Raw genomic sequence first — 11,978 nt, forward strand, 5'->3', positions numbered from 1 at the left:
TGGGAACAAATTCATTTACCAGCAAGTCTTTATAGCTGTTTTTCTTCCTCTCATTATAAACAATAAATCCTGTATATTTACATTTATTTTCCCTTGTCACCTTGGAGAAAAAAATAATTTCATATAAAAAAACCCAAACATTTTAATGTTCTTTACTGAATTGTATGATTATATTGCAGTTTGACACAAATTATTTGAAACTGGAATTTGAACTTCTATGGGTACATTTAACGACATTGATTATTGGAAAAAAAAACAATTAGAATCTTTGTGTATATTTTTAAATAAAGAATATATTTCTAATTTTATTATTCAGATTTCTCTGTATTACCTCGACTTAATTATTTTATTGAATTAGTGCATCCACCTCTGCTATATGATAGTTGAAGCCAGAGCCCTTTAATGCTTCCAACCCCCCAATATTTTTTTTTCTTACCCCCCGTGCTCCCATTAGTCAGGCCAGTCCCTCCTCACAGACACACGGAGGGACTCGGCGTGTGCAGCACAACATTGTAGCGGTGACGCTCCGTTAAAGGCCTGGACCGTGCATTACCGGCGGAGTAGCCAGGACAACCTGTCGGTGTTTTCTCCTGGAAAACGAGTCGATTTTTACCGCAGAGACGCTTTATTTCGACGCAGCATGGCAGAAGCGGAGTTAGAAACCTTTACCTCAATCATGGACGCGCTAGTTCGCATCAGTGTGAGTGTGACGCTAATTTCATTAGCGATAGTAGCTACTTGTGCAGTTTAATTACATATTATTACACAGGGCGTTAATACCCTTTTAACCTGTACTTTTAGTTTACCTCTCGAACAGCTGAAAGGACCGAAAGGCTACTGCACTGACGGAATGTGGGGCATTTCTCTTTTTGGCATATTTTATTGCTTTTGTATCAAACCAAACGTGAAATCGCTGGTAATTTGTCGGAAACATGGCAACACTGGCAGAACGTCTAGAAAAATCCAAACCCAGCTCCCTACTGGGTTGGTGTTTGATGGTTATAATTTGCTGAATATGTTGGCAAGTAGCATAAAAGGCTCTGGGCCGCACACAGCGAGAAGGAAGGGATGATGCACGTTGTCATAGAAACGGGAAGCTGCGCTTTGTAGCTGCAGTAGCAGAAAAAAAGGGATACAGCAGTGCCAGAGAACCTAAATTACCCATACTTGCTGTTTGTAAGCAATCTGTACATTCGATTACCAAACAATTAACAGAGATTTTAAGCCAATTTGCGGCCGGAAGATTAATTTGCATGGTGTCATTCCCATAAACTCTCAAAATTTTTTACTTTGCTCCAGAGCCAGCGTGAGGAAAACGTGACGTAAAATTCTTAATTTTCCTTTATTCTATTCTTCCTTTCTCACATCTTACTCTGCTTTCTGTTTGTTCTTCTTTCTCCATTTTTTTCTTTCTTTACGCCCTGCCGTTTTTCTTAGTTCTGTTTTATTTATACATGTTTTTTGTTCATGTCCTTCCATCTGTCTGTCTGTCCCTCCCTCTCTTGAAATATCTGCCATAAATTCATAGCTAAGGATTACATGCTTATATACTTAGAAAGATCTGGAATTGTGGGGCTTCTGTCCTATTACATTCTCCTTTCCTATTGTAAGTGGTTGCATCCTCCACATGTCATCCACAGTTTGTTTGTGGCTTGACTCAGTCGCTGTTAAACCAGAACCTTTTCCCAGTGAACCTTTCCCATGCTATTCTCTTTCCCCCCTTGCCTTTCCAGTCCAACATGAAGAGCATGGAGCAGGAGTTGCATTGCCCAGTGTGCGATGAGATGGTGAAGCAGCCCATTCTGCTCCCGTGCCAGCACAGCGTGTGTCTGCTGTGTGCGGCGGAGATGCTGGTGCAGAGAGGTTATCCTCCCCCGGATCTCCCTGCGGAGCCCGTCTCACCAGCCTCCACACCCAGCGCTCGCTCTCCGCGGCAAGCACGCCGACCCGTACCCAGGACCCCTGACCACCTGGAGCGGGTCTTCAGGACAGGTACAGGAGACCATTTCTTAACGTCCGTGTTTGTGCGGTAGAGGATTTTGACTCATGTCACCTCACTCAGCATCTGAGTGAGGAGAGAGTGAAACGTTATGTAAAAAAAATGCAGAGATGATGATGCGTTGTGATGTTTTGGTGGCTGTTCCACTGAACGTTACACATATTTATTTATTCAACTCATGGTTTATTCATTTTAGAGAAAGGAACACGGAGACTGCAGTAAAGGATTTCCACTGTGAAAATGATCTATTCCTGTCATTCCGCAAGCTTGTTACTTGTCAGCCTCATAAACCGTCTCCCTTTCACGCTTCCTCTCTGGACGTCTGTCTTTCTCTTTCATCTCTTGTACACCTGTTTTCCCTCTCCCAGTATGTGGGACATACCCAGGGAGAAGGAGGAGGGAGGCGGCCCCTCCCCCCATGCTGTTCCCCTGTCCTTCCTGTCAGCAGGACGTGGAGCTCGGGGACAGAGGACTCACCGACTGCTTCCGTAACCTCACCCTGGAGCGCATCGTCGAGAGGTTTGCATGCACAACAGCTACAAAAACAGAACCTTGCAAAAAGAATTCTTCCCTCTTTTACCTCCATCACGTTGGAGCTGCACATTTCAAGGCATCTTTGGGGTTTGATTTGGTGATAGCAAGACAATGGATAATAAATGTGAAAGGCAAATCATTTGCAGTTTTTAAGTAGATATCGGTGGGAGCATCATTTTCTGTGGTTACAGTAGAGTTGGAGACTGAAACTGTGTGTATTTTCTTCCTACAAAAATAACTTAGCAAAGTCAGATTGGATGGAGAACCTCAGATGTTTTCAAATGTGGAACTTGTTCTCAATTGGATTTAGATTTTGACTGACTGGGCGATTCTAACACACAAATATTATTGCGCAAAACAATCCGTTGTAACTCTAGTCATATGTTGGTGGTTTACCTTTTGGAAGGTGAACCTTCCCCCGATTACATTTTGTTTCTATCCCTCTGACAAGCTTACCTGTTGAGAATGACGCTGCCACTATCGGGTGTCACACCTGGTGATGCATATTTGCAATGTTTTTTTTTTTTTTTTCTTTTTTTTTTTTGCAAACATGCATGAGTTAAAATCTAATTTTTGCAGTGTCACTCACCTCCGTGTTTTGCATGTCCTGGTAGATGTGCAGTGGGTCTATTTTCAGGTACAGAACTGTGAACCATGAGATTGGAATGTTGTTTTCTAATCTAACTTTGCTTTAAGACTTTTGTCTTTGACCTTTGTGCTCTGTTCCTTGGTCTTCATAATGATGTTTATGATCACTAATATTCTTCAGAATTTCTATGGGGAAAAGGTATGCAGAAGTTTGTGATTGTAATGTGGAAAAATATGTATTTTTGAAAAGCACTAAAGGTTGTTGTTTTAACCTTAAACAACATTCATAAGCAACAAGGCAGGGCGACGAGCAACCAACTAAGGCAATACTGCTGTATAAATGAGACTGGAAATCATTTGCTGGAAGGAGCTTAAATAATGAATTGCTCCTTTAGTCCTGATCAAAGGCTAAGCCAAAGAGCACTTTGCAGTGAAAGCTTAAAAACTGCACTGCTCTGTGGGACAACAGACCTTAAAACTGTCAGTTCTGCTACTGTATGTGAACTTTTAGGCATAACTGTGAAGTAAAGGTTGTTTTTTTTTTTGTTTTTTTTTTTTAACACCCGTTTTATTTAATCACGGTGATCAGCTTTTAGTTAGTTTGGATGAGAAGGTCATGGAGGTCAGCCGTTGGAGACTGCAGCTGCTCACCCCTCATCAAGCCGCAAGCCGTGATGCTGCATGTTTTACTGCATTAACACGGCGAGTGCCGTCGATGGATCCAGGTCAGCTAGCTAAAATAGTGGTTTTCCAAACTAAAACGAAAGCAGGACACTCTCTCATGAGCTCAGTCTTTCTCCAATTGTGCTGATTTTTTTTTTTTTTTCGTGAGTTTTTGTCATGACCTCATTGGTTTGTGTTTAGGTACAGACACACAATAAGTCTGGGCAGCGTAGCGATTATGTGTGGCTTCTGCAAGCCTCCCCAGTCTCTGGAGGCCACTAAAGGCTGTGCTGACTGCAAGTCAAACTTCTGCAATGAATGTTTCAAACTCTACCATCCCTGGGGGACTCCCAGAGCTCAGCACGAACACATTCTACCCACCAACAACTTCAGACCAAAGGTTCGTTTCTTTTTTTTTTTTTTTTTTTTTTTTTTTTTTTTTCGGTCCAGTTTCCAGTGGCTGCATTTCTCGTGTCTGATCTGCTTTTAAACCCATTTTTGGATTCTAGGTTTTAACATGCACAGAGCACGAGCAGGAGAGGCTGCAGTGGTATTGCCGTAACTGCCAGCGGTTGCTGTGCCAGCTGTGTAAGCTCCGTCGGGTCCATCACGGACACAAAGTTTTACCAATAGCACAAGCATATCAGGCCCTCAAGGTGAGTGTATTAACCTTTTTTATGGTAATTTTTTTGTGTGTGTGTGTGTTAACATCTTGTTGCCACTGTCACAAGTTTTATTTTGGTTTTTACAGGACAAGATTAGCAAGGAAGTCAACTTCATCCTGGCCAATCAGGAGACGATTCAGAGTCAGATCGCTCAGCTGGAGGCTGCCATCAAACAGATGGAGGTCTCGCTTTAGCTCACCAGCTAAATTCCTTCAGAAATGTTCCTGCTTTGTTAAAATCAACAACTGTTCAACATTAAGCCATTGTTTATACCTCCCAAAATTGTCTCTACCTTAAATTTGCTTTAGTTTATATTAATTTCCTGCCCTTTCAGCATAGGTCTTTATTCTGTCCCCATTTATTGGTAGTGTAACTCAGACGTTTTAGACAACTGGAACTGTGACAAACACGACTTAATAAGGATCGAGGTTTATTGTTGTCACCTTGCAAACTAAGCAGGACAATAAGTGATGTGGAAAAAAAAAAAAAAAAACTTTGATAGAGTGCATGGGATCATGTACTTTTATGCACAAAAGAGATCTGTTGCACTCTGCCAGAAAATAACTGAACAACGGGGCCCTCGTTAGATCGTTTTATGTGATAACGATCGAAAATATATGATCAAATCATTAATCAGAAATAAAATGAGTCCTCCATGGCTCCTCAGGACAGAATTCACATAGAAAATCGGAATCCGAACTAAAGAGAGACTCGTCGACGAGAACTCTCTCTGTCTGCTCCCATGTTGAACGATGTTACAGCAGAAGAGGAAGGCGCTAAAATGCAAATGGAAGTTATACAAATTATTAATAACGCCAGTAAGCATGGAAGTTGCTGTGTGTTTAGAAATAGTGAGCACAATGCCAGCCAGTTTTCCTTTAGATGGAGCGTTTACATACGAAGCAGTCTATGACGGGCAGAGGCTTCTCTGATCTCGGTTAATCCTGTCCACTCACGGTGCTTTTCCCCGATCTTCTCTGCAGGCTAACAGCACCGTGGCTCTGCACCAGCTGACTCACTGCATCCGGGAGCTCGGAACAGCCGTCGCCGAGCGTCAGGGGACCCTAGCCATTGCCCTGGAGGGATCCCGGAGCAGAAGGGAGGAGGCTCTGTCCGTTCAGGTCTTTGAGAAGCAGGGGCTGATGGAGCAGGCAGGTCTGATGGCATTCACCCACGAGCTGCTCAAAGAGACAGACGCTCCCTGCTTTGTGCAAGCCGCAAGAGTAACACACAGCAGGTAGCGGGCGTTTGTTTGGGCGCAGCATGAGCTCAGTGGAAGCTATTTGTTTGTTAATGTGGCTCTCTATTTCTGTTTCTTTTCTGTTTTGTCCCCTAAGGCTGATTAAAGCCATAGAAAACCTGCAGTGTTTCTCTCTTGCTGCCGACACTTCCTTTAGACACTTTCACCTTGACGCATCCAAAGAGGTCAAGCTCATCGACGGCTTGCAATTCATCCAAGGTGGGCTCTCATCTATCTTTTAAATAAATAAAAAAATAAATCATCTGCACCTAAAATTCTAATTAAAAAGGTGAAAAAGAGCAACACGATCTCGGTCGCCTTTCTCTTCTCAACAGCCCCTCTGGCTCCAGTCATCGACACTCAGAAGACGTTAGCTTACGACCAGCTGTTTTTGTGCTGGCGCCTGCCTCAGGACTCGGCCCCGGCGTGGCACTTTTCTGTCGAGTACCAGCGAAGGGCAGGCGCCACGTGGGGCGGCATCAGCTCCCCGAACTCTTCGACGCCGTGGCTGCGTCTGAATGAAGTGAAGGGGACCAGCGCCGTGGTGGACCGGGTGCAGATGGACAGCGTGTACGTTCTCAGAGTGAGGGGCTGCAACAAGGCTGGCTTTGGAGACTACAGCGAAGAGGTTTACCTCCACACGCCGCCTGCTCCAGGTCAGATGTGTGGACGGGATCTGGTGTTTGTTTCCCCCAATACTAACTTCTGCTAAGACGCTTGTTGGTTTTCTTCGTTTCTGATTTTTGCAGGTTCCAAACTTAAATCCTGATAACTGCAGTTGCATCTGTCGTTCATTCATTTTATTTTATTTTATTTTTTACTTAAAAATGAATAAAAACTGAAATCTTAGTTTAGAAAAACGTTGACATTGTATTAAACTTTGTGCAACGACCGTGCGGATTAGAGGCTGATGTGTTTTGACTCCCACAAAAATGTTGCCATGCGTCACTTATCTGACTAACACGCGATATTTTCTTTTCTCTCCATCCCTTGATTTCTTCCATTCCTACTTTTTTTAGTTTCTGCACAAGGGGTTCCTTTTTTGCTCTGCATTCCAGTGTCATCCCCGTCATAACATCTCTGCTTCTGTCTCTCATGCTGCAGGTCTGTCTTGATGCACTTTCAGATATCTTAGTGCTTAAGAGATTTTTTTTTTCTCTTAATATACTCATCACTTCAGGAAACATTTACTCCTTCATTTTATATTTTGAAACATGATACACAGAGTCAGTGTTGGCTTTATTGCTGTTGTTTTCTAGCAAAGTTTTTCTCATTTTCCAAATCAAATATGTGCTTTTCTCCTGATCTTTTTTTTTTCCAGTTTCTTGTAATTAATACTTCTCATAGTTTGTCTGAAGTCCTGTAATTTCTTACTTGTTTAGCTTACTTTTCTCTTCCTTTTTACCTTCCCTTTTTTCCTGGTTCACCTTTTTTTTTTCTCCTGTCCGTCCAGTTTTGAGTTTCTCCTTGGACTCTCGTTGGGGTTTGCATGCTGACCGTTTGGCGCTAGGTAAAGGCCAGACCTATGCCCGGAGCGTGCCTGGCCTCTCCCTTCTCCAAGCCGCCGACCGCGCTCTCACCTCTTGTCACTTAACCTCTGACCTCCTTGTGGCCGACCTGGCCGTCACTCATGGCAGACACTACTGGGCGTGCTCTGTGGAGCCTGGGTCCTACTTGGTGAAGGTGAAAAAGATTGTCTCGAGTGTGGTTTCATGTCAGGTTAAATGTGTGAATTGATCTTATTTTGTCAGACTATCTTTCTTCTCTGATTTTCAGGTCGGCGTTGGGCAGGAGACTAAACTACAAGAGTGGTTCCATCTCCCTCAGGACATGGCGAGCCCACGGTAAATGTTCCATTTTTACCATATCCACATTGCTGTCTGTCAAATTAAATTCGTAATTTTAAAGTTGAAGGAAATCCTACAGTTTTAATGCTCTTCTTGCATATTGAAATTTGCAAAAAATATGATGTGTATTTGTATTTAGCCTCAGTGAGTGACAAAAAAAAAAAAAAACTGATTTGGAGCCACTTTTTGGGCTATGCAACTTCCAGCTTTGCTCATTCTCCTTTGCTAAAATGGTTAAGGTCAGTCAGATCCAGAGGTTACCCAGAAGTTGTACTCAAATAAGAAAAATACAACTTCAATATATATTTTTATGCAAGTAAAACTAAAAAGTAGCTGTGCAAGAAATTTATTAAGGAAGAGTAAAAAAGTATTTGGTAAAATTACTACTTAATGTACTGAGTAAGTAGTACATTATATTTGACTTAATATTAATATTAAGTCAAATACTTACATTTGTCTTAATATTTTACAATAATGTCATCATTGTCCTTTTACTCCATCCATCTTTTTCATCCTGACCAAGATCCTGTCTGCTGTGTTCCTTAGTCTTCATGATGATGTCTGTTCACTATTGTTCTCTTACAACTCTCTGAGTTCTTCACAGAACACCCCAGAGAGTGTTTTATGAAGTGTACAGGATGTAGACACAATTGGACTCTTTTTTTTTTGTAAGCCGATCAACTCTGATCGTAATTGGTTAAGAGTAAATTAAACTTCATTCACAAATATTGAAAAAAACAAACAAAAAAAACAATTCATTTTCTTCTGTTTCACAAATATGCTCTACTTTTCTGTTGGTCTGTCACATAAAATCTCAGTCACATTTGCTGCCCTTCTCCAGACTAAAATGAAGCATTTATGTATTTAAGTTGTCTTGGCCACTAGATGGCAGCACATATACATGCATAGTAGTTCCTTTGTCCACCCATCCTTCCATGAAAAAGTGAGTTATTGAGTGTGTAAAAGTATAAAACTTTGACATTAAAACATATAGGAACTGTAGAGGAGTAGACAGCCAAACACTCTGCTTCCTCATCTACTTTTAGCAGTTCTCAGAACCAAACTAAGGTCTCAGTTATAGTAACGTATGTGTGATGTTACCATGTTTTCTGTTTTATGTGTTTTCTGTTGTATGTTTGCGCATTATAAAAAGAGAATAACTACACTGATCTGTATTTTAAAAGGACAAAAAAAACCATGATATTATAGCGAAGTTTGATCAGTCTCCCAACTCTTCTTACTTCTCCCTCGCTCATCCTCCCTCGCTCAGCTGTGATCCAGACAGTGGCCATGACAGCGATGCAGAAGACGGCCAGGACTCCCCTCCCTTCTGCTTCCTCACCGTGGGCATGGGTAAGATCCTGCTCCCCAAAGGACACGTTCCCTCTCACAGCCAGAGCGAGAGCCACAGCCAGGCAGCATTGCACTCTCAAAGCAGCAACTATAGCAACAAGCCTCACTCCCACACCGCTCCCCTACCTCCACGACTCGGAGTCTGTCTGGACTGTGACAAAGGCCAGGTCGCCTTCTACGATGCCCACTCCCTGCGTGTGCTGTGGGAGGGGCACGTGGATTGCTCTGCTCCAGTTTGTCCAGCCTTTTGTTTTATAGGCGGAGGAGCGCTGCAGCTGCAAGACCTCGTGGGCAACCTGAGCATCGAGGAGCCGCCGCCACGCAGGGTAACCATTGAAACACGAGTCAAAAAATTCAAGTAGGTCAACAGTGTTTGACTGCAAGTTGTTAAAGCCCAGTTTGTCCAACCTGTAGAGCTAAAAAACCCGATTTATTCTATCTGGTCAAATATGGTGATGTCCTGTGAGTTAACATACAGTCATCATGAGCATGAATGTCAGAAGCCCCTGCTCTAAAGTTGACATCTTGAATCATGACTGAAATTTTCAAAGAGCTGCTCAACGCTGCTTTTTTATTTTTAGCAGGGCTGGTTTTAGAATGGATAATAGTTTCCTGCACATGGTACAATAGAGCTTCAGCATTGCCTTCTCATTCTAGCCTGCAAAAAAATAAAAATAAAAAATCTATATAAATCAATAAAGCAGCAAACTTGATGACATTCATGCCCTTCATGATATGCGTTAACTTACCTTGTAACTTCCATCCCTGCAAATATATGGGAAATGGTATTTCAGTGCAATTTTTGAGGTAGACAATAAATATCTGATGTTCTCTTACCTTTACACTAAAAAAAAAACCAAAAAAACAATTTATCTCGTTTGCTTCTTGTTTCATAAACTGAAAACTATATCTAATGGACATCGTGGTTGAAGTGGTGTTAGACTATGCAGAAATCTGTTAACAGGGTGAGTCAAACCCTTTTATCACACTTTAAAACTCTCACACAGATAAACACAGCTTGCTCTCCGTTCTTTCGTCCCAGACTCAAGGGACAGCAAAAGTTGCATGCAAGTGTAACTTAGCCTCCTTATGCAGATATTTGACTGTCGCCTTGTGAAGACACCTGATATGCTGTATGTCTAATTTTCTACCTTCGTTTTTTTACGCAGCTTAAGAAATGTTCATGTGAATTCACCAGGATTAGAGGAGTGTGAATATTAGGACACTTGCCTCAGCCGGAAGCACACGTGTATCCGAAAAACCGCCCGTTTCTCTCTCCATTCTTGCATTTCAAAGGAACTTGTGAAGCTGCATAATGATGCTCACGGCTGCCTTCGTGTTTTCAGATTTCCACAGAAATCAAAAGTGAAGGAAGCTCTGAGTGAGTGACGCTCTCTTTATACCGCTTGACTTTTAAACATATGAAAATATTTTGGATTTTTGATTTTTCACAAACTTGTTGATTGTTCAGCTTGGAACTATGAGTCATTTGCACATACATAATAATGACTACATATTTAAAGTGTAATAACGAGGGGCTTAACCAGCTAAAGACTTCAGTTTTTTTTTTTTTTTTAAACTTTCATCAACTAAAATGTATTTGTTTTCTCTGCATTAAATTACTTATATGATTACATAAATAATCTAATGATGTGTGTTTTTTTTTTTTTTCCTGCAATATTTTAATTTTATTTTCAAACTGACTGGCTCAGACTGTACTGATCAATATGGGTGTAAGATGGATGCATGTGAGCTCTGGCTTTGACTTTGATATCCTTCATGAACCCCGTCTCCTTCCGCTGAAAGAGATACTACTCCAATAAAATTGTGTGTACAGATCGGAGCGGATTATGTGTTTATTGTACGGACGTATTGCACATCTCTCACTTTGAATAGCGTGTTGTTCTGGTTTCGAAGGTTTTACGTCTGGTGTAGTCGCTTTGTGGTGCAACTTCAGCTCTCTTCATTTTTTTAAATTAATTTTAGGTGTCTTTCTTTACACATACTTTTTTCTTCTTTTAGATTTACTTTTCTGATATTTTTGTCTCCCTGAACTATATTTTTTTCTTCTAAATTTTGTTTCATTACAATATTTTGTGAGTCTTGTAATAACTCTATAGCTCTGTGTCAGTGTGGTCCTTTAACATCTTGTCAGTCTACATCAGGAATCTCAAACTGCTGTCCTTAACGACCAGAGTCCTGCAACTCACTGTGCTACAGTGCTACTCACTGCTAATATTAGCCATGTGTGCTGAAGTAGAGGGACATCTAAAATGCGCAGGTCACCGTCCGTCCAGAACTCTAGTTTGAGACCAGTGCCATAGATTTTTTATTTATTTTTTTTTATTTTCCCAATTTGCTGTATTTTGTCTCTTTCTTTGATGTATATTTCTGTTTCCCGTGTTTCTCTCGGATCCTCATGAATCTGTCCACACGTGTTCTTCTGTTTTGAATGGATTACCTGTAGTTGTATGCCAGCACAGCTCTCGAATGGCTTTAGATTGTGGCATTCAGAATTTTAAAATTGCTTCCATGTTGTTATGAGAAAAAAAACAAACAATAAAAAGACTGAAAACTGCAACACAGCCCTTTGCTTCAGCCAGCACCTTTGTATTGCTTTTCTTAAAGGATTGACGCATTTTGTCACCACACATATCTTAATACCCTGGATGGTATAATGCCTTGACATTCCCATACTGTTTGTACTTCCATAAACCTGTATGATCAGATGAAATTGTGCCTTAGGATGAACCAGTCTTATGGAAGTTTACAATCCTCTCCCTGATATGTCCCGGGTATAATTTTGATTTTGCGTGGGGAAAATCACAATGTTTGAGCTTCATCCACAGGTGTGCCTCCAGTTTGATTGCAAGTTTTGAAATAACATAAAAAGTTTAGAAATCAAAGTGTTTGAACATACAGTGGTTTCAGTGTACATTCCCAATATCCTTTATTCTGAATATGAATAAAGAAGAGAAATAATTTTTAGCGTCTCCCAATTTACTCAAAAAAGGGACATTTCAGTCCAAATGAATGTAAATATTTGGTTTTATCTGAGTCTCCTTCCACATACTCTGTGAGTTAAATAT

At 41.2% G+C, this 11,978-nt stretch overlaps 1 protein-coding gene across 3 annotated transcripts; it reads left to right on the top strand.

The window, feature by feature from the left end:
* Nucleotides 1–457: 457 nt before the first annotated feature.
* On the top strand, nucleotides 458–11,474 carry trim46a (tripartite motif containing 46a). Of its 3 annotated transcripts, XM_015038523.1 has the most exons (12): nucleotides 460–700; nucleotides 1,734–1,992; nucleotides 2,368–2,518; nucleotides 3,986–4,184; nucleotides 4,294–4,440; nucleotides 4,536–4,631; nucleotides 5,433–5,686; nucleotides 5,787–5,908; nucleotides 6,025–6,345; nucleotides 7,143–7,372; nucleotides 7,466–7,533; nucleotides 8,807–11,474. In XM_015038523.1, the coding sequence occupies exons 1-12, from the start codon at nucleotides 641–643 to the stop codon at nucleotides 9,249–9,251; spliced, it is 2,352 nt and encodes a 783-aa protein (XP_014894009.1). In that variant the 5' UTR covers nucleotides 460–640; the 3' UTR covers nucleotides 9,252–11,474. The 3 variants fall into 3 exon arrangements, with proteins under 3 accessions (XP_014894011.1, XP_014894010.1, XP_014894009.1); XM_015038525.1 differs by lacking the exons at nucleotides 7,466–7,533; nucleotides 8,807–11,474 and adding an exon at nucleotides 6,709–6,793 and having other exon boundaries at nucleotides 458–700; nucleotides 7,143–7,232; XM_015038524.1 differs by lacking the exons at nucleotides 7,466–7,533; nucleotides 8,807–11,474 and having other exon boundaries at nucleotides 458–700; nucleotides 6,709–7,159.
* The last annotated feature ends 504 nt before the right edge of the window (nucleotides 11,475–11,978 follow it).

Source organism: Poecilia latipinna, unplaced genomic scaffold (assembly GCF_001443285.1).
Source record: "Poecilia latipinna isolate Pla-1442-1.1 unplaced genomic scaffold, P_latipinna-1.0 Scaffold444, whole genome shotgun sequence".
NCBI lineage: Eukaryota > Metazoa > Chordata > Actinopteri > Cyprinodontiformes > Poeciliidae > Poecilia > Poecilia latipinna.

Coding starts and splice junctions, on each gene's coding strand:
- trim46a (XM_015038523.1), top strand. CDS start 641: ATGGCAGAAGCGGAGTTAGAAACCTTTACCTCAATCATGGACGCGCTA. Junction 1,993..2,367: donor GGAGCGGGTCTTCAGGACAG/GTACAGGAGACC, acceptor TCCCTCTCCCAG/TATGTGGGACATACCCAGGG. Junction 7,373..7,465: donor CTGGGTCCTACTTGGTGAAG/GTGAAAAAGATT, acceptor TCTGATTTTCAG/GTCGGCGTTGGGCAGGAGAC.